The sequence below is a fragment of the Cydia amplana genome, chromosome 25 (assembly GCF_948474715.1).
Source record: "Cydia amplana chromosome 25, ilCydAmpl1.1, whole genome shotgun sequence".
Taxonomy (NCBI): domain Eukaryota; kingdom Metazoa; phylum Arthropoda; class Insecta; order Lepidoptera; family Tortricidae; genus Cydia; species Cydia amplana.
Genome location: NC_086093.1, coordinates 9080939 through 9108571, shown reverse-complemented (window position 1 = coordinate 9108571; position 27633 = coordinate 9080939). Strand labels below are relative to the sequence as shown.

Below are 27633 nucleotides of genomic sequence, written 5' to 3'. Positions count from 1 at the left end.
CCCGCTACACCGCCAGTCAGGCCAAGCAGGCCAGCCTGGACCGCAGGAGTGTCGACACACAGGGGAGGAATATAGGTAACATAGTACACTCCCCGCTACACCGCCAGTCAGGCCAAGCAGGCCAGCCTGGACCGCAGGAGTGTCGACACACAGGGGAGGAATATAGGTAACAGTACACTCCCCGCTACACCGCCAGTCAGGCCAAGCAGGCCAGCCTGGACCGCAGGAGTGTCGACACACAGGAGAGGAATATAGGTAACATAGTACACTGCCTGCTACACCGCCAGTCAGGGCAAGCAGGCCAGCCTGGACCGCAGGAGTGTCGACACACAGGGGAAGTATATAGGTAAAACATCGTAATAATCCCAAATGGCCTAAGGCTAGTCTCCCCTCTAAGTTGGAAGGTCAGATGGATTCGATTAGTGTTTCTATTAATTATTGTCATCCTATATGTATAGTTAGGCTCCCTGTTTGTATTTAGAACATAATACGCGTAATTTCATCGTAAAGGCTCCAACACACTATGCCGGCGGGTTTTTGCCGCGCGTGTATGCCGCAGGCTTAATCAGGCCTGGCAGGCAGGGGCCTGTTTCTCAAGAGCTTGTAACTTGTAATACAAGCGGATATCACTTTGACAGCTTTTAGAAAGGGACTTCCACTTGTATTACAAGTTACAAGCTTTTGAGAAACGGGCCCCTGGCATGCCCCTGGTCAGCCGGCAAAGTGTGTAGGGTGCCTATAAATATAACATTATTGTGCGTTTCAGAATCTTCAGTGCTGCCATCTCTGCCACCGCGCAAGGCTCCCGGCGCCAGCCAGGAGGACGTGTCCGAAGTCGTTATGAGGTAACACCATCACTCACTTACATAGGTTACTAGAGCCACAGAATAAATAATAGTACTAGGTACAGAAGACTCACTCTCTAACAAAACGCGTCTGTTACGATCAGCACAGATATGGCCGCTAGGTGGCGACAGCGCCACGCGCGGCTTATGGCTAGACACCAAAATTGGTGTGGAACGGATGTACTTATAGCTACCTGTAGCAAAGCGACGAAATCGCGGAGTGAGCCACGCCTGGTAGAGCCTGTTCGGAAAAAGAAGAGTCGTGTATTGGGCCCCATACATTCCACGACTCTTTTCTTCCCGAACAGACTCTAGGTAAGTTTTGCAATAGCCAAATATGAAACAAAGAGGTGTCACATTTACTTTTTAAAACTATATTTCCATAGACAATGTTTGCCCGAAAAACATTTACTGTCTAGGGTAGGTAAGGTAGGGTATAGGCTACATGACTAATTTTCATTTATGACATCAATCGATTGGGTTTATTTTTAGGATCAAATGTCTATATGGGATCCATTGCATTAAAGTAACACAAAAGTCAGAAATTGTAATCAAAGTCCGACAGACGCAATTCACTCGCGAAACGCCCTTCACAAAACTATAAGTGAACGTGACGTGGAGAAAACAAGAAAATTGTGTTTTTGTCGGTGAAATATTGCGTTTAAGTATATAGTTGCTATACAATATTTTTTGGATAAAATGTAAAATGTAAGGAATGTAAGTAATGAAACCTGATCGATTTATACTATTAATGGAAATGTGTCATCTAGCCTATTGTGTATGGTCCTTATCAATCATATCATAGACTCGAGCCATGAGGAAATGCGAGCTATAAAATTGTTGGCAGCTGTTAGTTTTGATGCTTGCAATTGGGTTGGCAGCGATTTAATTGCTTACATTTCAGCATTGTAAGCTCAGCGTAAGATAACAACGCATCATCACCGAATTACCAAGTATCACCGATAAGCCAAGGTTTGCCCTATATACTCTGAATGTTTTGCCCATAATCCACACGGGTAATGTTTGTGTTGCAGGAACTCTGAAACGTCCTCGTCTTGGGGCCGCTCACGGTTCTCCAACGGGCGCGACATCAACTCCGAGTTCATCAACTCTCAGCGCGATGGTAAGCACACACACACACACACACACGCACACACACACACACACACGATAGTGAGAGATGCACGTGTGGTGTTTCGAAAAGTTGTTGGTTATTTGTATACTACATTTCAAATACCAAGGCCCGATTGCACTTGAGACGGTCATTGGGCGTTAACAATAGGATTAGTGAATAACAAAAGGCAAACATTATGAGCCCCATTGTTAAGTTTCAAGTGCAATCGGGCCTTGGTATTTGAAATGTAGTATACAGTCAGCAGCAGACGTTGCTAAGCGGACGAGGTGTTCAAAATGACCTTGTCACGCTCTTATTTTCTTAACAATTAAGTCGCGTCAAGCTCATTTTGAACACCTGGCCCGCTTTGTAACTTCTGCTGCTGACTGTATTTATCTAAATAGCAGAATATAAGGATTGACTTTTTGTTTGCCAGGACCCGTGTGAACGATGATAAAATACTATTTTATTACAGGAAAGTTAAAACCACCAGCACGTTTGTTGTGTTTGACAGCCATTTTAAAATGGCTGCCACCAAAAATATTAAAATAAAATAACAAATTACTAATTGTATTGAAATATGGATTTTCAGATTTTTTTTGCTTTTGTGTCGTCGAGCTTATCAGAGCTTTATGTTTCGTCCTTAGTTTTATTTTATACTACTTATTATATATGTTTTTAGTTTTCAAAGCGCATATACTGAAATATTAAACACTACATATTTTGAACCATTAAGGATTTATAAGGCAGAGGGAATATATTTCCCACAATGATCTTGTACTTTATTTCAAATACACCCGTTAAAGGGTTCATTTAAATTTTCACGACCTAATATTGAAGTATACGCGCTAAAATATAACCTACAAACTTAGTAGCCGACGGCGCGCCGCCGCTACCGCTGTCCGGGCCCCCGGACCGCCCGCCCGCGTTGCCGGAGCGCCAACAAAGCGCCGCCGAGCGCCAACATAGCGCCAGCGAACGCCAACATGGCGCCACCGAGCGCCAACATGGCGCTAGCGAGCGCCAGCCGGTCTCCGCGCTGGTCAACAGCTACCAGCAGCGCGCGCGCGACCAGAACCGCAACCAGTGGAACTACGAGAGAAGCAACAACAACTGGGGCGTGGAGACGTCGCACTTCTACTCGGCGAGCGAGCTGGGTTAGTGCGCGTGTGCGAGTAGGACGCTGGTCGTGCAGTTTGGTACTATTAGAGCAGGGGTCACTAGTTTCTTCAGGGGTCCGGTTATTAAAATAAAATGACCATCGCGGTCAGTTTCTTCTTGAGTTTTATAATATGAAAAAAAAAAATAGTTCGGCGGTCCGGATGCGGACCGCGGTCCGCCATTTGGTGACCCCTGTATTAGAGGTTTCATCAAATTCAAGTGGGTCTGAAAGATACTTAACGAATTTTGTCGGTCGTGGTTATCAGAATTTGCAATTAAAGTATTGTCAAGTTTTTATAAAAAATAACATGACGGTTATAATGACATTCTCTCACTGTATATTCAAATTGATGCATAGTTAGCGTAGACGGACTCTACATAGTTTCAGTGCATAGATTTTAAATGATTTTTCAATGGCGTTTTTTGCAACTCATTAAACTTGAATATTGAATAATTTCGAACATAGGTCTGATGATCAGGCCCTAGACAACATGCCAATCGCTATCGCTATGTAGCGAACGAAACGCGACTGTCACTGTCACACTAATGTGGAAGAGTGATAGAGTGACACAAAGCGATTCGATGGCGAAGCGATTGTCACCTTGGCTAGGCCGCCTGATAATCGATGCTTCTTCTTAGCCTAGCCTTTTTGCATTTCTTTAAGGCTTTGTGCATGATGCATACTGATGTTACAAAATGCAACTGCCATTTTAAATCTACCCAAACTGTCACGACCAGACGCCGAGTAGTAGTAGGTATGCCTGGCCATTTTCATATAATCAACTACGATGACAATTGTCAAGAAAAGATGACACGTACCAAGCTTCTTGTAGTATAGACATAGAGAAATATACAAAGAAAGAGTGGTAACTCCAAACATCCGTTTTCTTACCACAACACGAGTTATTTCGTAGTGGACATGATGGGGTGTGCTTGTTACAAGCTTTTTGTTAACTTGCAATGTATCTATGTATGTAATATGTAAGTATGTAACTATGTTTATACGGGTCAAACCTTGCAAGTTAAAGACCCACTTTTTGACTTCCAATGAAACTGAAAATTAGCATACATATGTAAGTCGGGTGATAATCCAATATTATGGTACCATCGAGCTGATCTGATGATGGAGACAGGAGGTGACCATAGGAACTCTGTGATAAAACAACGCAACCTAATTGTGTTTGGGGTTTTTAGAATTGTCTCGATGAGTATTAGTTGCCTGTGGAAAGAAAAGTAAAGGTTAAATTTACCACACTAACCAAGACTTTGTACGGGTATGTACTTGTATCAGGGAATAATTAAAATAAAGTTAAAGGATATTTTTAATTTTTAACAACCAGAAACGTCTGCGATCGATGCTATTAAGCTTACAATAAATTTAAAAGTGCAAAAATTACTGTCTTGGGTGAGACTTGAACTCACGGCCTCTGAATCGATACTCCAGCGCTCTGCCATCTGAGCCACCAAGACCTCATCCATAGCAGCAGTTTTTTTTTTCACTTTTAAATATTTTAAAGTTAAAGGATAATTTTTCACTGTCTTCAGAATACGATACGACAGGTAGACATTTTAACCTGTCGAATCCCACGATATGACGTCACCCATAAGCGTTCTGGCTCAAATATGAGCCGCTGGGAGCTAAACATTAATTTATTCAACCTTACAAGTCTTTTCTTGACATTATCGTCTCTCTGTTGCTTTATGATTATTGAAGCGTTGAAGGCCTGTGTGGTAGCCGGGAGCCCTGTTTAAGCTTGCCTGAGATACCTTTTTCTTGCAAAATCTGAGTCTCCGGTATATTTTCTTGTAAAAATAGTATTCTATAGTTTTTGGTAAACTCCTGTTATTATAGGCAAACATTTGTGAGAAACACTATTTCTTAAAATTATTAGGTATTTCATTTTATGTGATATGTCGGAGACTGAGTGGTAGTTTTTTTCTAAATTATGGTTGTTTAACGATTTAGTTCTATTACTAACATTTTGTAGAATTAATTTAACTAGTATTTTTGTAATAATCAGATATGAACAATATTAACTTTGGCCTAAATCCATTTGTAGAAATCGGTATGGTATATTCGGGTAAATACGAATACTCAAAATTGTCAAGTAATCCGAAAATGAACTCTAAATTGATTGAATTAATGGCGATTTTCGAAGTTACCTAACATTCTGTACATATTCCGAATCACCCGAATGCATCTAATTGGTTTTCCTAGTAGAAATGGGGATTACTTATATAAGGGGATTACTTATACTTATATAATACTACATTAGTGTGAACGCCACGCAACACTCCTCTAAACATATTGTTCAATCTGTTTTAGTACCTATTAATTAGTACTAATTATTAGTATATTTTAACCTCATAAGGCTCAATGTGTATTAGATTCCGTTACTATCTAATTAGAACCTTTATTTCATCGCTTTCTCAATCAAACGATATTCAACCCGATATATTATACTAGTCCATATACAACAAGGTTCAAATTAGTAATAGTAAAATTCTGCACGGTGGGCTTTACGTGGTAAAGGCTTAAGTAGTGTAGAGACTTCTTTCTTCCTCTTTTATAAATCTGTTATATAGTTAATTACATAATGTTGTATATTGTGCAGTTTTCATCGTAGCTCGCTGCATCTGGCAGCTGTCGCGTAAGTTCTCATCGTAGCTCGATGCATCTGGCAGCTGTTGCGTAAGATCTAGGATGAAAACTGCAGTAAGGCAAAAGTGTTACCCTTTCAAATTGTGTGTGGTGTTCATAATCGTGGGTTTAACCTCGGTGGTGATGTATAACGGATGACTCACGCTAGACCTGGCCGGGCCCGGGCCGAGGCGACATATCATTTTCTATGACGGCTGATCGGTGATCTCGTGCTTTCCATAGAAAACGAAGCGCCGGAAGCTTCGGCCCGGCCCCGGGCCGGTCTAACGTAAGTCATCCTTCATCCGAAATTTTGACTAAAAATTCGATCAGTATAGTTTTTCACAGACATGAGATAATCAATTTATATGGAGCATATTTTTGCCTTACGATGATATAAATATACTTTAATATTTAAGTAAATATAATATTCTCTTTATATATTTACATGCATTCAGGATCCAGCCATCTTCTTTATGTACTTCATAGAGTCCAATGTATGTACTATAGACTTATACAGGGTGGCACGAAAATACGTTGTCAAATTTTTTTGGGATATTTTTTCTTACTTACTATAAAATGTCGTTAAAATTAAAACTACGATAATTAAACAAAACAAAATGCATTATCTTAAAACGCAAACTTATGAGCAATATGCCACAGTAATTGTACATTATGATACAAGTGCGAAAAGGAGGATATTCGCAACGAAAACACGACCGAAGGGAGCTAGTGTTTGGAATCGACACTAGTTGCGAATTACCTTTTCGCACGTGAATTGTACAACGTTTTACAGTACAAATGGCCCTTTAAATTTTCGACATACGCATGTATAGTGCTAGTTACCGCACTAGGGCGGTAAATTAGCACCATATGTACTGTAGTACACTATTACATACCAAGGGCAGTAAAGATAGTAGTAGTAAGATATATATATATGTCTCTGATCCACATGGTGTCTGTGGTTTTATTATTTACTGGCCGAGGTGTGTATACTACTTTTCTGTATGACGGACCTGAAAGCGGAAACATGCACGGAGACCAGGAAAAAATAATTTTCTCAAACATGCAATGAAATGTCGTCGCTCCGGGCGTTATATCAGGCTTCGAAGTATCACGTTTAGGGCGGAGCAACTCCAGAGAACTGTAAAGGAATTTCATACGAAATTGAAGGCCTAGGCCGGGAAGTAATTTTTTTTTAAATTCTAATGTAAACATGGGGTCTGTGTCCATGAACAGACTAAACAGCCGAATTATATTTTTTTTTTATATTTTTGGTGAATGAATGGTTATTTCGGACCAAAATATCCGTGTTAACGCCTGTTATACACGAACGTACTGATATTAAGAATACGAATCTGTATGATTCAATGTGTTGATGAATAAATTTAAAATTTTGTCTATACGTGAGTCACCAGAGACCATAGACAATATTTAAAATCCTCTGCATTTATTTTATTTATAGAAATTGAGATTCTTATTATCAGATTGTGTATAATGGCCCTAATAAGGTCTATTCGAACACTACACACGCGAAATACGGACGAATTCCGTAAAAAAAAAACAATTATGGCGGGATTGGAAGGAAAATTAAAAAACTTTTGTTGTGATGTTGGATTTTTAATATAAAGACTATAAATTTGTTTTTTGAGTGGTGTATTTTTTTATTTCATTGCATGTTTGAGAAAAGCACTATACATGCCTAGCCGTGAAAAGGTCTTGCCGGCTTCGTATCACTATCCGGCCTCCCTACGGTCGGCCGGCTATACCTACTCACCCGGCAAGCCCTTCTTTCCCGGCGTCTGCAGTAATGTACTATTGTTAACGTATTTTTATGCCACCCTAACTCTGCCTAGATATACGTTATATATGTATGTTTGTGTGTTGGTTGCGGTGGCGGTTTGCTTGTCTGTGCTTTGTTTTTCAGCTTTGGATTTCAGCAATTTGATATTTAATTGTTTTTAGCTAATATGATTTTATAAATAGTGCATTTTTTCTAATATCGTATCCTAGAGCGCCCGAGTACTGTGTGGCGGGAATTTCCTAATTAATAATAAGATTGTTGTTACAATCTAGCCTTCTTTACTGTATTTGTCTCGGAATAAGGGCTGATTTAGACGGCGCGCGAACTCGCATGCGATTTTAGTTACATTGCGGACTTTTGGTTACGTCCAATTCAACCGACCGATCAAAACCCGCAATGTAATAAAACTCGCATGCGAGTTCTCGCATCGTCTAATTGAGCCCTAAAGGTCACCCCACACTAGCGTTGTTTGACCGTCGGCGTCTAGAGTTACCGACTGCAATTTTTATGGGCTTATTTTTTTTTCAGTCCGTCTGTATCAGCTGTTAGTAGATCTAGTAGTACTGGTGACATTCTCTGTGTTTCTGTCTTGTCACTACGCCTAGACAAGTTTACTATCTACAGACTAAGGCCCTTACTCATAAACGTCTGCTAAGTTAATCAGCTGATGGTCATCGCTTGTCCCTTTCTATGGCATGACGACATATCCCCGTGCTGCCCACCATACAAAATTATAGCCGAATGGTTGTTTGAATCTTGTTGTATTTTCAATTGGGTTGAATTTCAATTGTTCGAACATTTTGCGAGACAAATGAAATGCTACCTACTCTGTTTGTTATTAAGGTTGACATTCCATCGAAACTGAGTGTTCATCCTAATGCACATTGGGCGGCACGAGGACGATCATCAACTGATTAGCAGCCGTTTATGAATAACGCCATAACTTGTGGTTGTTGTGTTGCAGCGTACGGCGGCGCAGGCGCAGGCGCGGGCTCGGGCTCCGGGCGCCCCGCCTCCGTGGCCGGGGGCTCGCCCGCGCTCGACCAGCGCCCCGCCTCCAGGTTATACGAGTATACATTCCTTTATTTCAGATAACAAATTATCCATATTAAATTAAAATTACATTAAAATACAACAGTGTAGGTACAGTCGCCATCATCATCTCACGCGCACACACACGCACGCACATTAACACGCACTCTATCGCCTTAAGTCTAAGTCTAAGTTTCTGACGGAATCTCAGTAGAGCGACTTACGCACACATTCATGTCGCGGCCTGTCGCGGGCGAGGTAATCCGAGTCGGGGCGGGGCGGTGCGTGTCCGTTCTGTATGATAATACTATTACTTATTCTGTGGCTAAAACGTAATGTTTCCCGGCAGATCATCCGGGGAGTCCGAGCTGTCCGTCAGCGGAGTCTCCAAGGAGAAAAAGGACAAGAAGGGAGTCTTCGGCGGCCTCTTTAGCCGCAAAAAGCGCAGCAGTTACATGTAACCAACCAATAACCTGTAGCCGCCCAGAGACCTATAAAAAGGTCTCCTGTTCCATTCTAATTTGAACTTTGTGTTGACGAAATAAAATTGCATTTTGCTTGGCAAGGTTTGACGTACGGGCGGCTAGACTGTGTTTATACAGGATGGGCCCGATAACTGACTTAAATTAAAGATAATTGGAGTTGAAAAAATGTAATGCGTTGTTTTTGCCTGCATACTTTTATAGCCAAATATTGTGTACTTTACGAGATTTTCCTAATTTACAAATTAGGAAATAAAAAACTCTAAATAATTAAATATAATAATCAATCGGATGTGACTTTTCACTGTCTGTTGTCAATTGTTCTTACCGTAGCGCGAAAAGTACCACTACCACCAGTTTGACACTGACATAAACGCCTTCAAGAACGTAATTCACTTTCTATGCATCTCGCTCGTACCCGCATATTAGGGCAAGCGAGATGTATAGAAAGTAAATTACGTTCTCGAAAGCGTTTATGTCAGTTTTGACACTGTCAATGACTCATGGTACAGGCTGATACATGATACATTTCTTACTCATAATATCATTACCAATGGATGTTTAAACTATATATTTTGTGTTATAGGCGCTCACCGTGTATTTTAAAGAGAATAATTTAGCGATACGATTAAGTAACTTAAAAACAAGTCGTATAAAACATTTACGATTTGATGACAATAATAAAAATATTTTTTTACAAGTATAGAATAAAGTATCGACCGTATATGACCTTTTAAAATAATTTTTAATTTGATATTAGCAGATTATGACACAAGTTTTTGTTCTCGAGGACGAATGCTTGCTTTACAACCTACAGATGTAGTGAATAATTGTTCCCATCGTATTTTGTCGGAAACGTTAGTATTTGTCATGCTACTTCAGTCAACCTCAGTGCTTTTTGTACCGAGACTGACTGAAATAGCGAGACACGTTCGTATATTTCCGTGAAAATAAGATGGAAAATAATTATGCAACACATCTGGATCTATGTGGTTACTTTATAAAGTTTTGTTAATAATCATGTATATAGATTTTTGTTACTACTTAACGTCAAAATCGTGCCTTTTTATATTATTATTATTGAGATACCTTATTTGGTATCTATTTACATATACAAAACAATGCAGTAACAAATTTGTGTTGCTGTTATTTAAAAAAAAATCAGGGACCAATTAAAAAAGAACATTCCCATGTTTTATTATTATTAATTTGTCACAAAATGGGACCAATTTTTAAGTCGGTTTTCTAAATGTATATCCAAGCAATAATCGACCATAATTTTAGTAATATAAGATATTATTTCGTATTTAAACCACGTAATATGTATGCATAATGTGTAGTGTTGCTACACGAGCGGACATGGTCAACCAACGTGCTCCAAACTAAACCAACTCCGGTCTTTTTAATCGTCTATTTCGATTTACAACAAGTTAAATACTTACCTCCTTATTCAAGATTACGGGCCTGATTTAGTTAAATTATGTTTCACCCCTTTCTTACAAATACATAAGTCAAAATGACAGATAAGGACAAACGATTATTAGCTAATTGAGGTTTGTAACGCGTTTATGAATAAGGGATGAGTATATACAGACAGTTTTTTTTATAAAAATCAATAGCATACGAATCGTGTCGGCTCGCCTAGTAACACTTAGTATTTAAGTTTTTAAATGTAATCATAATAAGCGTTTTAACATGAAAAATGGTAACAGCTTTGAATTATTCACGGTTAGTTTCACTAGATTTATATCGACCGGGACATGAACCGTGATTACCTTTTGTGTTGTTTTCGAGCTCCCGATATTTCGACGCAGTTACATGCATCTTGTTCACGGGTAACTGAAGATCGCGGGTGCGTGTCAAAGTTGTGTAGACCGCGCGCGATAATCACGGTTCATATCCCGGTCGATATAAGTCTAATGAAAAATGATGACACCCGAACGAAGATATAGTAATGTAATATTTAGAGCAAGTTTAAATATGTATTCGGACTGGAAGTACTGAAACTCATTGATAAACCACTTTAAACATGATATGTACTGGTCATTATCTAAACTAATTTCAATACATGTATTAGTAATTGGTCAAATGCTTACCTTTTTCCAACCAGCACAGCTATACAGAAATCTTATATTATCCAATTAATAAACAAACCTTTTTTTTGCGTTCCTTTTAATTTGTCCATGAGTGTATATTATTATACTTCGCTCGAGTGTTTCGATTAGGTACCATCGGCCACACTGTCAACTGACAAATCGTAAACCTTATTACAAAAGGCATAAGGTCCACCGATGGACAGTTAAGAGTGTTGCTGTTTGTATCAATGCATTTTCATGCAACAATTTAATGCCAGCGTAACTTACCTTGTCGTCCATACAACACGCACAGCACGGCTAGCACATGATGGGCGCGACAGTCGACAGGCGAGAAAATGCCGCGACATAGAGCTCTCTCGCGAATCGGTAGCATAAGAGCCGCGCGACAACCCGCTGTCTCGCGGACAAATGTCAAAGCGACATAATTTTGTCGTTTGACAGTTCCACGCGGGATACTCTCGAAAATCGTAGCACGAGTGTACTATGGGAGACAAAATGTCCCGCGTTTGAACGTCAAAATGAGAGAAATTGTCTTCGAGGCTAGAGGGTCGCGACAAGCGCATTTGGTCGAAGTTTTGTTGACTTTTGTTCTAAAAGAAAGATAATTTTCCATATTTTATATTTATTTCATACTACAACACTTTTTTGTTTAAGTATAATTTGAATCTTGAGTTTCATGATCATGCCATTAATATCGAAAATGATTATATTTTTTCACAATGACTTGTTTGTTCTCTTAAGTTAAACGAAAATCCGATAGAAAAAAATCTAAGCCTAAGATTGTACGATCACGACCTCATCAACAAAGCAAACCGTTGGTGTCGAATTGACTGGGGGATAATTAATAGAAACATAAATAATTGATACAAAAATATTACATTGCTAATCCGCGAAACAATTATGTGCTATCAATCAGTGCTAACTCGTTATATTTACTTACACGCGTATTTTTACATGCAATTATTGTTGACAACCTATATTATGTCGCTCCTTAGGTGTTTCCATTCATTGTGGGATATAAACAACACAATCCCGACCTGAATATTGCATCAACCTTACTTATAATAAGTAAATGAAAAAGTGAATCTGTACCTATGTACAGTCAGCAGCAATAGTTGCTAAGCGGGCGAGGTGTTCAAAATGATCTTGACGCGACTTTATTGTTAAGAGAATAAGAGCGCGTCAAGGTAATTTTGAACACCTCGCCCGCTTAGCAACTATTGCTGCTGACTATATGTTACCTCTTGACGCTTAATCCGCCGAACCGATTTAGACGAAATTTTGTGAAACATCATTCCACAAAGAATGCAAATAATGAATCTGGCAGCTCAACTCAACCTCCACCTCACAGAAGACCACAGCCGTAATACTTACTTTGTAGTGTACGAGTTGGTACTAGCCTAATCCTTAAGTTACGATTCCCACCGACCGGCTGGAGTTGGGCCGCGCCGGAGTGCTTTTTCAGTGTACCTATTTACATAATGTGTGGCAGAAGCGATAGAATCCGTCCGGAGCCATCCGATCCGCAAGCAGCCGACCGGCTTTGGGCATACAAATGTGAAATGCGCTCCGACTCCGACGAATCGTACTTAAATCTGAGTACCTATCTCAAAAAGGTCAAAGTAAATAAAATCATTTAAAGTTTTTGGTAGTATTTATTTAAAAGTCACATTATTTGAGAAGTGTTATCAACACTCGACTGTCCTTGCACGGAGTAGGTTCCCAACTTGAGCCCTTCTATGTCTTCCGTGATGGCAGGAGGGCTGCGGTTAGCAGCAGCATGCTTAGGTGTAGAGAATACCTCCGTGTTTGATGACAGGCTTGTGCATGATTGTCATTCAATCTATCTTCGAAGCCAGCAATGCAGTGGCTAGCCAGCCATAACGGAGATATGTCGGGGATTAGCATAAGATATTTAGTCTGTAAATAAGATTTAAAAGGAATGTAATTTTTTTGCAAAAGACAACGGAAAAGAGCTTTATGAAGATTGAATTGTGTACTACTTACAACTTGACTTCTTCGTAAAGATGGTATTTTGTTAGCCAAAACTTTTAACAAAACGCCAATTATTCGTAAGGAGTTGTATTTTAATGAATAGGTAGGTAATCTTTAGATAATTATAATAATATATTCCAACTTGTAACGACAAAGCGAATCAAATTTTGATTGACATTATTGACACTGACATTTTCGCCTTAAAAATGATATTTGCTATTTCTTACTCTTCATACTGCGAGAAAGAGACAAAGTTATCGTGACTAGGGACGCTCCGTTTCTAAGGCTGACTATTCATTATTTATCCGATTATTATTTTACCGATTCAGTGTTGCCACGAATGAAAAGTTTGTTCCATGTATAAATGGCCACATTGGCTAAGTCGCGCGCGGGATGGCTCTCTCTCGTGGAACTCTTTTCTCGATGTGCGAACTCATGCTGCCAAAATCGAGGAATTGACAGATAGAGATAGAAATTTGTGACGGGCGACTGCCGTCTCTCGCGGCGCGAGCTATCCCGCGGATAATCATGTGCTAGCCGTGCAGGTTATAAGAGATCCCATGTACAGTCCGTCAGATATCGGAGCGGACAAGTCGTTTTTATATATCTGAACTCGACTCTATTGTCAAGGCGTTAGAGTCCATGTTCGGATATTTTAAAGCACTATGTTGGAGCCATTTTTGACGACGTGTACTATAAAACGTTATACTCAATACACGTGCGAGGTAATTTGCAAATCATGTCGATTAACAACAACTCCCTTCGGTCGTGTTTTAATTTATCACCGCTCGTTGCGAGTTTCCTACTTTCCGCGCTTGTATTGTAAATAACTATTCTGTGTGTTTGAACAACGCCCTACAATCCTATTTCCCCTTTCATATTATAGAAATATTCGTTGATTTTTACAATTTTATTGCCTTGTTATTTTGACAGTGTAACGTTACGCGGCATTGAATAAGTAAGACCAAGCGCGCACCACGATTTTAATTTTTGCGACACGATTTTAAAATCGAGCTGTAATACATATTTTCTTGTCGCATGTGCGCGCACTGGCATATAAACACATACGTTGCATTTCTGCGACAAAATAATCGCGCGACAAAAAAATCGTGGTGCGTGCTTGGCCTAATAGTACTACCGTACAGAAAGGACACTTCCTACAAAACCGAAGTTTGACAGCGGTTCAGGGACGAATCATGCTGTCCCTTGCTAATGTATCGCACTATCCCATCGGCTATTTAGGGTTGTCAAATTTCAAGTAATTATTTTATCTGTGGTCGTGCACGCAAAGGGACGTCAAGTTGTGCCAACCCTAATAATTGCTAGCAGCAACGCTGAGCCGAACGGAGCCGAGAGTGCCCGAACGGCCGAGTTTCACCCCACTGGCTATACTGTGTCGTACACGTTGCGCGACCCGAACATATGACCGTTACTGTATGTAAATGCACTCTAGTGAATACTGGATGTTGGTATTAAAACTCCGCTGTATTTTTCTTATGTTATTACATCTAAGCTTGTAGTTGTTAATGTGAAATATATTTTTATGTATTATAAACGTATTTTCTTTCACCAACTGTACCCTGTAACTGACGTTAGTGATTCATTACGTTTACTTCAGACCCCAAGACGAACCCCCTCACGCAAAACTTTTTACGTGCGGGCAGATTCAAGCGCTTTTTTAACGCGCGTTGAAAAGCGCTCGTGCTATGGGGCCTAAACGTATCGGGACTGATCGGGACGCGAAACAATGCAGTAAAGGGCCCTCCACACTCGTGCGCGAATCGCGGTGCGAAGCCGCGAGCGCGAGTGTGGAGTCGATTTTCACAGACAGCAAAATGTATGTATATTTCAACCATCTCGAGGGAATCAACATTTATAGGGTACTTTCTAATTTATGTGGACCTAGAACCAAAAGTAAAGTAAGTATAATTATTAGGAAAAGAGGGCCCTCTTGAAGCACTTTATGGAAACTCATTTTAAACTAGAACCTAGAACTATGAAATTTGGCAAGTAATGGTTTGTTTTTTTTTAAAGCTTTAATAAACGGGCGTACCTGACCGCGACATTGGTCTGGTCATAGTATCTCTTTCTCGCTCTCACTTATAGTTATAGCTATCCTCGACTGACGTACGATGGGCCACCTTCTACACATTAAACAAGCCTCATTTTCAGATAAGGTCCTCAGCAACGAATTCAATCGATGGACCAAATTGAAATTGAAATTGAATATATTTATTTCAAATTTGCATCCATAATTGTTAGTATAACTTAGAAATAATGTTAATTTTTGTACATAATATACTTACTACCTAAACTATTTTCTAAATTTACGAAATCCTATAACTTGGCTAATCCAATGCGCCAGTATAGGATTCTCAAGCCTCTCTGCAATGAAATGCCGCCATGTACCTACCTATAGCTCCCTCCAGACTATGTGCGTGAATTGCGGCGCGAAGCCGCTAACGCGAGTGTGGAGGGCCCTAATGCAAATCGACTGCGATTATCGCTGTTGTTTGGAGAAGCCATAATCTGTAAGCTTTAAGTGGAGTCCAGACGCGACAATTTGTCGCCAAGCTGATGAAATTGTCCGATCGAATCAGGCCGTGCGGACGCAAATTCCAATTTGATTCCTCGATTAAATCAGCAGGTGCGGACACAAAAATACCAATTTTCGTAGTTAGACGCCGGCTTGGAGGATACAACTAAACGGAGTAGCCATTAACAGGCTTTCCCCTCTGTCGAAAATAGGCGGCCAACGGTCATACACAATGTATGGACCACAGACATACAATTCCCGCTCGCGCTTGACAGACAGCTTAAGTGTGCGAAAGGGAAGCCATCACGTAAATGAACATCCCATGAGTGCGAAAAAGTCAGACTACCAATGAGAAAACGTAACCACTTTTGACTTTGACGACGGCCGCGGACGGCCAAGAGCGTATCACGGTAATTTTCTAATTGAAAAATATACACGGTATAGGACGAAAAGTATTAAATAAAGTAATTCAGTGAAGATGGTGTCTTGTAGTGTGCCGGATTTCAGTGTTACAGTGCCAAATAATCCAAGCAAATACTCATTTCAGAGGATTTATGATATTCCGAGCGAAATTTTCATAACGATATTTTGTCAAATTAACAGCGTAAAAGGTGTAAGAAGCCGGTTTATAAAGTTCATTATAAGTTTTTCTTCCTTTGTATGCTAATATTTTATCATATTAGTCTATAATTTAAAATATTTTGTGTAAAAACATAACCTATTACTTTACGCTAGGGCTTGACAAAATGTTCATATGACAGTATCGATAACTTGTCGGTATATTAATAAAGTCCGTCAACCAAATCTTGTCAGTAGTAAAAGGCGGCAAATTTGAAAAATCGCGGGTTAGCAACACTGTGTTCAAATAATTCCAAAACGCGTGTCATCTGTGTTTTATCTGTGGAATGTGGATCGTGAATGACAGCCGTCACCTTATTTGTTTTCATTTGGTTTTTATTCTGAATCGTTTCTGTTTCAAGAGATATTTCTGCTGTCACCATTAAATACCAATACATTAAATAAGAATAAGCAAAGCTAAGGGGCCTACAATGTACAATCATGCTCGTTGATGGTAAACATTACTAAAAATTGAGGTTATAACAAGTACTGGAAGAACTCTTTCGAACTTTTAAGATTATGTTCAGTTTTTTTGTTTTAGGGTTAAAAGGCATAAATAAAATTAAAACGTATGCCTAAATCTATCCAACAAGACCATAAATTGTGTCCTGGAAACCGTCCATAGGCCCACATGTCTAATGTTTTCAGCAATCAGTTGTGACTATTTACAAAGGTAAACCTTTTAAACAGTATTAAGAGCCTTGATTATATCGCCGTTCTTTCGCAATATCTACCTAATCCATACATGTTTGTTGCAGGATTAAATCTTGCCCAATATAAGGCGTTCGTAGTAGGTAGTATCTCTTCAGACAATACTTACCTATGGCGGTTTATGTACGTGTACAACGCAGCCAAGTCGAAAAGTGACCCTTATCTTATTTACCTTTAAATTAAATAAACACCCAAATATCAGTTGTTTTATTTTTAATATGTATATTGTACAATATATACCAATCAAAAAAATTACACAGGTATGTCATATTCATCCAGAACAGTACACTAATTTACATTAACAAGTGGCATATTATATTGTAAATAACAAATATATGCACTATCTAATTATCTGCATTTTGATATGATTTTATTTTTAAATTGTCCGTCCATGTTTCAATTTTTTTCAATAAACCGCGAGTGACAATTTGAATTGACGTACGCAGGGCGCGCTCAGCGGAAAAAAAAATCTTTTGGTTCGATGTACATTGCTGCTTTTCTTAGCGCAATACTGCTCTTTGAGTGTTGCCCTACTTTAGTTTGCTTTACATTGCTACTGACAAGATTTGGTTGACGGACTATAGCTATGTAATTATTTCTTCACAAGACATCATTAAGATATTAGCTTTTATAACCGACTTCAAATAATAACGATTGTTATACCTTTTTGAAGGTGCTCATGTTTAGCGGTAAATTTAAACTTCACTTTCCAACACAGTAAGAGTTACATTAAGAGCCAACAGGTGTGGTCATTTCTCCATACAAACGTACTCGACTGTTTCCTCCGTGGGTTTTGAAGCTAGAGCAATGATTTTTTCAACACAGATTAATATTGTCAATATCTGTGTCGGACCGTTTTGCTTTTTTTGATATTTTTGTTTTTTAAGGCGCTAGAGCCCTTCAAAAATGGCCAAAATGGCCTAATTAACTATGCCGCAATGAGAGGCGCGCTATTCAAAACTTATATCAATTAGCCAAGAAAGCAAAACGGTCCAACACAGATAATGTCATAATCATTTAGATTTCCAAATTTGGTTACGATTGGTTAAGTTTTGGAGGAGGAAACAGTCGAGTACGAAACCTCGATTTTTGAGATTTTTACGCAGGAGTTTTCGCCTTGTCCTTATCGCACTAGTTTTAGGAGCCGCTTCCGTTAGCGAGACGGGTATATTTACCTAAAATATTTAAATCTCAGCTCCTGTTGGCTCTTAAGATAAGTCTGCAACGATTTTGATAGCACACGCAGTGCAAGTGTTATTTATACGTCATAATGTCGTAGAATTTTAACGTTTCAAATAACACATTTGAAAAAGTAGTCGATAAAGCAATCAAACATCGACAGATTATTAATATGTTGTAACATGACATCACTATTTTTGATCTCACATAGACAATTTACGCACACACTTGCATTTCATTTTTGGTCGCACTTTTGAAGATTGACAGTTGTTCTAGTCATATTAATTCTATGGTATGGACTGACGTTTATCTGACATGGCTATTTTTACGTTACGCATACATTTGACGTTCCCCTCCCCCGCAAAAATCGGCAGACTGTTTTGTACAGAAAATTACAGACATGGCGTCTCCGTTTGATTATATCCTCCAAGGACGCCGGGGTTTTAAAATTGGTGATTAAATTGTGTACGTGTGGACGCTAGATGAGATTGGTGCCAATTATTTTCCTGATCAAATCGGTCGATTTGCCCAGATCGTCTGGATACGGCTTAAGATGTATTTTATCTGTGGTAGGTAGCGTAAGCGCAGCGCATGAATCTAGTATAACTGGATTAGGCATGAGTGGTGGGGATAACTGACAGAACGGGATAGTCTTATGTATCTTTCAGTAGGAGTAGCAGCGAAAGAATTGTTTGTCCTTGTCACAGTCTCACATCTTGTTTTATTCCCCACCGTAAATTGACCATCGTGATTGGTCGAATTCATTTGTTACCCACCATAACAAATAAATTCGACCAATCATAGCGGCGCAATGCGACGTTATGATTGGTCGAATTTATATGTTTTGTCCCTCATGGAGGTACGGGTAGACCACTTCTATAGGATGCTACCTTCTATCTATGGCGCAGCGCAACGTCAATTTAACTGTCAGTGTCACTGTCAGTCATTAATTGTGGGCAGAAGGTTATGTTCAGGAAAAAGGATTTTGGAGTGCGGGAAGGGTAGTGACGTTTAAAATCTTTTCGGCCCAAATTTTTATATTTATTCATTCTAGGGGCGGATTTTATGCAAATAGTATTTTATTTATTTATTTGTCCAATTATTATATATTTATTACATTTTGTTGGGTTCAGATTGTTCTCATATGGCCGGCAGAGTGATGGGTTCTTCTAACCCATCACCCGGGCCGGCCATGGCGGCCATTAATCTTGCGTCAAACTCCCCGCAAAGTCCTCCGGCGGCAGACCGTGAAGCATCAATCTCTCCTGATATGGAAGAAGAATACGTAATGGCCAAATCGTCTTCCCTCAAAAGATCCGCGATTAATTTAAAAGAGATCTCGTCTGACATTCCTAAAAAAACAAAAGTAGGTCAATCTTCGAAGATTCAAGCATCAGCATCACCCCCCATTGGTAGGCAGTGCTACACCCAATCGGACGTTGGTCCGTATGTGATTCACGTGCAAATGAAGTCAGATCTATCTCCCGATAATACACATGAAGTTTCACTTCACCCCGTGAAATTTGGGCAATATTTGTGCTCTATTAATGTTAAAGGTTTGCTTGAGGGGGGAATCCGTAAGGTGGGCAGGAATCGGTTAAGCCTTGACTTTGTTAACGGTGTTTCTGCTAACAGGTTCCTAGAAATAGTTAATAAAGAGAACTCTCGTTACCTTGCGTTTATCCCGACTTTCAACGTGGCAAGATTGTTTATCATTCGACATGTGCCCAAAGATCTGACCATCGAAGAATTAGTAGCGGGCATGATAACGCCCGAAGGATTTGGAAATGTAATTAAGGCGAGGCGACTCAATGCTAAAAAAAAGGTAAGTGAAGGCCACGAATGGGTCCCCACGGAAACAGTAGTCGTAACAATCGATGGACAAAAAATTCCCCAGAGAGTGTACCTTTTCCACAACTCTTTTCTTACCGAAAAATACAATTTGCCGGTAATCCAATGCCGGCAATGCTGCAGATATGGTCATATTATGGCTCACTGCAGATCTCAGCCCCGCTGCTCAAAATGCAGCCAGCCACATTTAAGTTCGCAGTGTACTTCATTTAATGATGTAGTTTGCCTTTTCTGCTCTGGTGCCCATTCAGCTGACGATAAAAAATGCCCAGAATACAACCGTCAACATAAAATCAAAGCTGCTATGTCGGAGGAGGCCATATCATTCAGTGAAGCCTCTCATCTCTTCCCCTCATCAAAACGATCCTACGCTGAAATTGCCGACTCTGCTACTCTATCATCCTACAAGAAAACCGTTACTATCACCAGGAAACCCAGAGCTCCTCTTCAACCGGGATATGACAAGGTAGCCCATCAAGCATTAATAAATAGTTACAGAATCCCTGATCCTGTAAATGGTTGCGCTCTCCGCGAAAAGCCGAACGCAGACCTAGAGAATCATTTTGACAGTGCCAACTCTGGCTCTCCTCCGACTATCCGTCAACCCCAAAACGCTTTCCGCGGGAAAGCTCAACTAGATGACAAAATCCTAGATTCTCTTTTAACTACCTTGCTGATGCTCCTTAGTTTAGACAATTTACCGTACCACGCTGCTCCTAAAATAGAATCCCTGTGTGTATTGCTTAACAAAAGACTACAAGATGTGTACGGCAGTGCAATGGAATTCGCGTAGTATTTTAAACAAAAAATCGGAATTATCATTCCTTTGCAACAAATATAATCCAATACTTTTTGCCATAAGCGAATCTTGGCTTAAACCCCAGCAATTCTTTAAATTGCCGGGGTTTTTAGCGCTAAGAGATGACAGGATAGATGGGTGGGATGGTTCCGCCCTTTTAATTCATAACAAAATCCCCTTCCACCACATACAAATTCCCGTTCACTCTAACGACATTTATATTGTTGCAGCCAGCATTAATAATATTTCTTATGTCTCAATTTACATTCCACATCCTTCTATAGCCAATCTGAACGAATTCTACTCTATAATAAAGAATATTCCCAATCCGATTGTTATTATGGGTGATCTGAACTGTCACTATACGTGTTGGGGTTCAGGCACTTCTGATAGAAATGGCAGGTATTTACTTGGTTTATTGGATAAATTGAACCTTTGTTGTCTGAATGACGGCAGACCAACTAGACGTACGGCCCCAAATCAGTTTTCCTCAGCAGTAGATTTAACTCTATGTTCCTCCAATTTAGCCCCTCAATTATCATGGAATATCTCTTTACTATCTCACAATAGTGATCATTTCCCTATATTTATTTCCTTACCCGGAAACCTTAGTCCTTCAGCCTCTCTTCCTCCGTTACTAAAATATAGACTAGGTAAAGCAGACTGGGATAAATATTCTTCCACTTTGGATGACAACATTCAGATCCTGTTCTCTGTCACCCACCCAAACTTAAATTCTGCTCACGAGTCATTCGTCTCTGCTATCCACAAATCAGCAGAGGAATCTATCCCTCTCAAAAAACCCTTTGTCCGTCGTAATAATAAACCTTCTCAACCATGGTGGGACTCAGAGTGTTCTGCCGCGGTAAAAGAACGAAATAAGGCTGAATTAGAATACGCTAAAAATATAACTATTGAAAACTACATCAAGTTCAAAAAAATTAGAGCGAAATGTCGTAAAATTCTCTCAACCAAGAAATCTGATGGTTGGAACTCGTTTTGCGAATCTATTTCCCCCTCCACTCCCTCTACGACAGTATGGAGGAATATACGAAGATTTCGCAGAGGCATTGCTCCTGTAACAGCCTCTGGATCGTCTCTCAACTGGACAAATGATTTTTTAAATAAACTAGCTCCTCCTACTGCTCCTAATGAGCTCGATATTCCAGCTACTTACTCTTTTAACAAATCGGACAATTTATTGGATAAGGATTTTAGTTTAGATGAACTCAAAACGGCTCTTGCTGCAGTAACTGACTCATCCCCAGGCTCTGATGGTATTGTTTACTCTTTTTTGAAAAAGGCTGGCCCAGCGTGCCTTAATTTCTATTTGGATTTAATTAATAAAACTTTTGAGTCAGGTGATGTCCCTGAATTGTGGAAGCTTCAAATCATTCTTCCTATCCTGAAACCGGGAAAAGATCCTGAGAACTTCAGCTCTTATCGTCCCATTGCTCTCTCCTCGGTTCTATGCAAGATAGTTGAGCATATGCTTAAAAACAGATTGGAATGGTATGTTGAGAGCTCGGGGCTTCTCTCGGAGACCCAATTTGGTTTTAGAAAAGGAAGAAGTGTTACTGATAGCCATGCTCTATTATCAACAGATGTCAGAATAGCTTTTTCTCAAAAACAAGCCGTTGTTGCTGCTTTCCTTGACATATCCTCTGCCTATCTTCTCCCGGTACTCTGCAGGAAACTGCGTTCCATGAGAATTCCGGAGAAAGTTGTTCTTTTCATTAATAATCTCTTATCAGGCAGGAAAATTTCATTAAGAGTAATTAACATGCATGATAATTCAAAACTTGTTTGGAGAGGTCTTCCACAGGGCTCGGTTTTAAGTCCATTACTTTACAGTATATATACCTCTGACTTAGATCAGTCCATCAATCAGCATTGCAATATCCTCCAGTATGCGGATGACATTGCAATATATTCGGCTCATAGGAACGTCGTTGATGCGACCCATTACATAAACAATTCTCTCGCCTCTCTGGGTCTTTGGCTAGAGGCCCATGGTTTAGACTTGTCTCCTTCTAAGAGCTCAGCTCTAGTCTTTTTCAGAGGCCGAAATTGCCCTCCTATTAATGTGTTTTTTCGTTCTCAAATCATCCCAGTTCATAGTAATGTAAAATTTCTAGGTGTTATCTTTGATTCCAAATTATCATGGATCGAACATATTAAAAGTTCAATTGGAAAGTGTGAAAAAAATTTAAATATAATCCGGGCCCTATCTGGCTCCTGGTGGGGAGCCCACCCATATTCTCAGAAATTATTATATAACGCCTTAGTCAGGTCTCTTCTCGATTTCGGTTCTATTATAATTGAGCCATGTCGCAAAAAAGATCTTAAGAAACTAGATAGGATCCAATCTAAAGCCCTCAGAATAGTTACCGGTGCCATGAGATCTTCCCCCATTAGAGCGCTTCAAGTAGAATGCGCTGATCCCCCCTTAAAGATTCGTCGTCAGTATCTAGCTGATAGATATTTATTCCGTGTTGCTCAATTAGAAAACCACCCTATCTTCCCAAAGCTTCAAATATTACAATCCCATGTTGATGTGAATCCGTTATGGCTGAGAAGACCAAAACCAAATCTTGTTACCAGTCTAGTTAGATTAAATAATATTGAGGTTCCCTTAACTAAATTCTCTAAGATCCCCATTTATACAGTTCCTTTCGAGGCCCTCACGTTCCAGCAGAAATCAGTGAACATTGGCGTCAACCGTAGTTCGACTGACGTCAATGACAGATTCCTGTCTTCAGTAAGAACTAAGTGGCAGGAATGGGATTTACTCTTCTCGGATGCTTCAAAATCTAACAATAGTTTAGTTGGATGTGCCTTCATTCATGATAATTTGATGACAACCCACAAATTTCAACTTCCCTCAGTTTGCTCTATCTTCACCGGAGAATGCGTAGCCATTTTGAAAGCAGTTAAATATATAATAGAACTCAAGGTGCCCAAATCGGTAATCTTTTCTGATAGTTTAAGCTCGATCCAGGCCATTACCTGTAATTCTATCAAAAATTGCTCAAAAGCCCCTATAATTTGCCTAATTAAAGAAGCTCTTTTTTCTTGCCACTTGTTAAATTTAGAAGTACAGTTATCATGGATTCCAAGCCACAAAGGAATCCACGGTAACGAAAAAGCAGATGAAGCTGCCAAAGAGGCGGCTACAAATGGTAGTAGGTCCTTTTTTAAATGCTTCAGTAAGGACTTGGACGTAGTTTCATCATCAAAGCTACTTTCTGTTTGGTCGGATCTTTGGGTTTCTAATAACAAATTACAATTCTTTCAAATTCAAAAAAATATTTATCGTAAACCTTGGTTTTATAAACATAGGTTCAAGAAAAAAGTAACAAGTGTTCTGATTCGCCTTAGAATGGGTCATGTGTGCTCTCCGGAGTTTCTATTTAGGATTAATGTAAAAGGTAGCCCGGAATGCCAATGTGGGTATGGTGTAGGTACAATTGAACATATATTTTTCGAATGTCCGTTGAACCGTCTTTCCTTATACGATCTCTTGATAAAATTCAAAGTCTGCCTCCCCTGTAATGTCAAATCTCTTCTGGCTAGTTCTGAACCCAATGTATTAAAACTGTTGGCATATTTTATTGATAAAAATAATATAAGTCTATAAATATTTCTTATGTATGTTCAGCTATATGTGTTTATTGCTAATGTTATATTATTAAAACTATCTTTATGTGTATAATTCTCTAAATTCAAAATTCTGGGCTAAATCATATTAGGTGCACTCCTCAGTTTGTCCTTATATTATAACTAAACTTGACATTGGCAAAGTGCCCTGGCAGCAAAAGCCATTCTAACAAAAAAAAAAAAAAAAAAAGGTTATGTTCAATTGGAAGTAGTATGGAAGTAGTTGTGTTGTCCGTAGGTTGAATTGCTTGTGTTTGTTTGTAGGGTGGATGGATACTCTACCGAACACCGTCTATACATCACCGACGATCTTTATCATACTGGCCGTGTGTTATCCAACCTCGACACTGGCGGAATCATCAAGCCCTGATGGAGCCATAATACACAAAAATTGATTGATTGATTGAGGTTATGTTCAGTTATGTTGTCGTTTAATTTTTATATTTTTTATGGCTGTTGATCGTAAAAAACAGTTGTTTATTGGGATACAATAAATTAATAATTGGGCCACCATGTCGATGTCGCGTGAGGCGGCACGCGTGAAGGAGGAGCCCGATACGATGGCAGGTGAAGGTGAGGTTTACGATATTCACTCTCTTGTTTTGTTTGACTTGCAATCCGGAGGTCGCGGGTTCAAATCAAACCCCGGCTCGTACCAATGAGTTTTTCGGAACTTATGATATTTATCATTTGATATTTACCAGTTGCTCTTCGGTGAAGGAAAACATGGTGAGGAAACCGGACTAAATAAGGCCTAGCTTACCCTCTGGGTTGGAAGGGCAGATGGCAGTCGCTTTCATTAAAACTAGTGCCCACGCCAATTCCATTAGTTGCCAAGCGGACCCCAGGCTCCCATGAGCCGTGGCAAAAATGCCGGGACAACGTGAGGATGATGATGGCTCTTGTTTTGTACTTTCAATGGTATAATGTTGTTACAAAGAATCTGTTTATAGGTCCAAGGATAAGAAAAACAATTACCATTGACGAAATTAAACAAAAGATATTAGTTGTTGCTTTGAAATTAAGATCTCTCATCTCTGTTAAACGGGTCTCTATTGTTACTGTTTGCCCACATTTTCGTTAAGTTATAATTCATTTGGTTTAGAAACGCGTCACTTTTCAGGATCGCCATAAAACAAACCTAACTTAACCTATACTTAGTTTTTTTTAGCATTAGAAATAAGGTAAACAATCTTGATGTGTCTTTTAATTGAAAAACACATTTTTAAAATAAGTTACGGTAAATATGTAACAATTATGAATCTAATATGATCATTTATAGTCTTCTGCTTTCATAAGTAATAGTTATTGATTTATAAAAAGTGTTTTTCAATTAAAAGACATGTCAAAATCGCTTACCTTCTTTCAAGTTCTTTCTAATGCTAAAAAAAGCGGCCAAGTGCGAGTCGGACTCGCCCATGAAGGGTTCCGTATTTAGGCGATTTATGACGTATAAAAAAAAAACTACTTACTAGATCTCGTTCAAACCAATTTTCGGTGGAAGTTTACATGGTAATGTACATCATATATTTTTTTTAGTTTTATCATTCTCTTATTATAGAAGTTACAGGGGGGGGGACACATATTTTACCACTTTGGAAGTGTCTCTCGCGCAAACTATTCAGTTTAGAAAAAAATGATATTAGAAACCTCAATATCATTTTTGAAGACCTATCCATAGATACCCCACACGTATGGGTTTGATGAAAAAAAAATTTTTGAGTTTCAGTTCGAAGTATGGGGAACCCCAAAAATTTATTGTTCTTTTTCTATTTTTGTGTGAAAATCTTAATGCGGTTCACAGAATACATCTACTTACCAAGTTTCAACAGTATAGTTCTTATAGTTTCGGAGAAAAGTGGCTGTGACATACGGACGGACAGACAGACGGACAGACGGACAGACAGACAGACAGACAGACATGACGAATCTATAAGGGTTCCGTTTTTTGCCATTTGGCTACGGAACCCTAAAAACGAACTATAGGTTATCTATAGGATAATCTTACAAAAATCCTGAATAGTTAACGGTTTCAGTTTTATGATAATATGACAACTTAAAAGAAACAAAGGGACGCTAGTTAAACGTGTTATATTGTTTGTTGGAACACTGTTCTGTGTTGATTAAGGACAATAAGATAACTTGATATAAAGATATCGGTAGCTACGAAATATAATCCATTGTTGCAGTTGTCATTAAGCAGGAGGAATTAGAACCAGATTGTGTGGAAGTCCCGTATGTAGCAATTGAAGCAGCCATTGTGGATGTAGAATTTGAACCGCCAGTGAAGGAAGACCTGCACAGCGTAGCCTGGAGTGAGCGAGCTGCGTACATGGACTGTGTGGAGGCTGAACATGAGCTCATCATTCCGGATGACCTGAATCCAGAGTGTGTCATTGACATTTCCTTGTCGGGAGCAGATACGGTCAGTCAGTATGCTGATGTCAAGGACGAGCTTGTAATGGAGCCTGAGTGTGTTCAGCAGCCTAACACGGCCTTAACCAGCCTACCCAGGGGTAAGTTACAAACTTTATTTATATTTTTAGGGTTCCGTACCTCAAAAGGAAAAATGGAACCCCAATAGGATCACTTGTCTGTCTGTCCGTCTGTCAGTCACGGCCTATTTTCTCCGAAACTACTGGACCAATTAAGTTGAAATTTGGCACACATATGTAAGTTTGTGACCCAAAGATGGACGTGTAACGTAAATAAATGAATTTTAAATATGGAGGCCATTTTTAGGGGGTAAATGAGAAAATTAAAAAGTAAAGTTGTTCAAACTACCTAGGTATATCGTGTTATATATCAAATGAAAGAGCTCATTGTAAGAATCTCAAATATATATTTTTTATAATTTTAGGATAAATAGAGCAGTTATTCAAGAAAATAGGCAAAAAATTACCATTACCCCCCTTATCTCCGAAACAACTGGGTCTAAATTTTGGGTTATTTTATATTAGTAACCAAAAACTTCAGGCAACCTTGAAATTAATTTTTCATTATTTATTAGAGCTACGTTATTCTACATAGATTTTTATATCTTTCATTATTCAAAATACACCCTAACTATTAAAACATCCTAAAATTTGCCAATAAATAGGCCAATTAA

The 27633-nt window shown here is 39.2% G+C and overlaps 1 protein-coding gene and 1 long non-coding RNA gene across 2 annotated transcripts in view; one reads left to right on the top strand and one right to left on the bottom strand.

The window, feature by feature from the left end:
* The window catches only part of LOC134659620 (spectrin beta chain), a 124063-nt gene extending 115001 nt beyond the window's left edge, over positions 1-9062 (top strand). The window contains exons 81-85 of the mRNA XM_063515302.1: positions 767-845; positions 1880-1968; positions 2832-3116; positions 8530-8626; positions 8947-9062. Of these exons, the coding sequence (XP_063371372.1) occupies positions 767-845; positions 1880-1968; positions 2832-3116; positions 8530-8626; positions 8947-9058 (662 nt within the window). The 3' untranslated portion in view covers positions 9059-9062. The remainder of the gene's footprint in view (positions 1-766; positions 846-1879; positions 1969-2831; positions 3117-8529; positions 8627-8946) is intronic.
* Positions 1-27633, bottom strand: part of LOC134659633 (uncharacterized) — a 198029-nt gene that overhangs the window by 110382 nt on the left and 60014 nt on the right. The gene's annotated exons all lie outside the window — the stretch shown is intronic.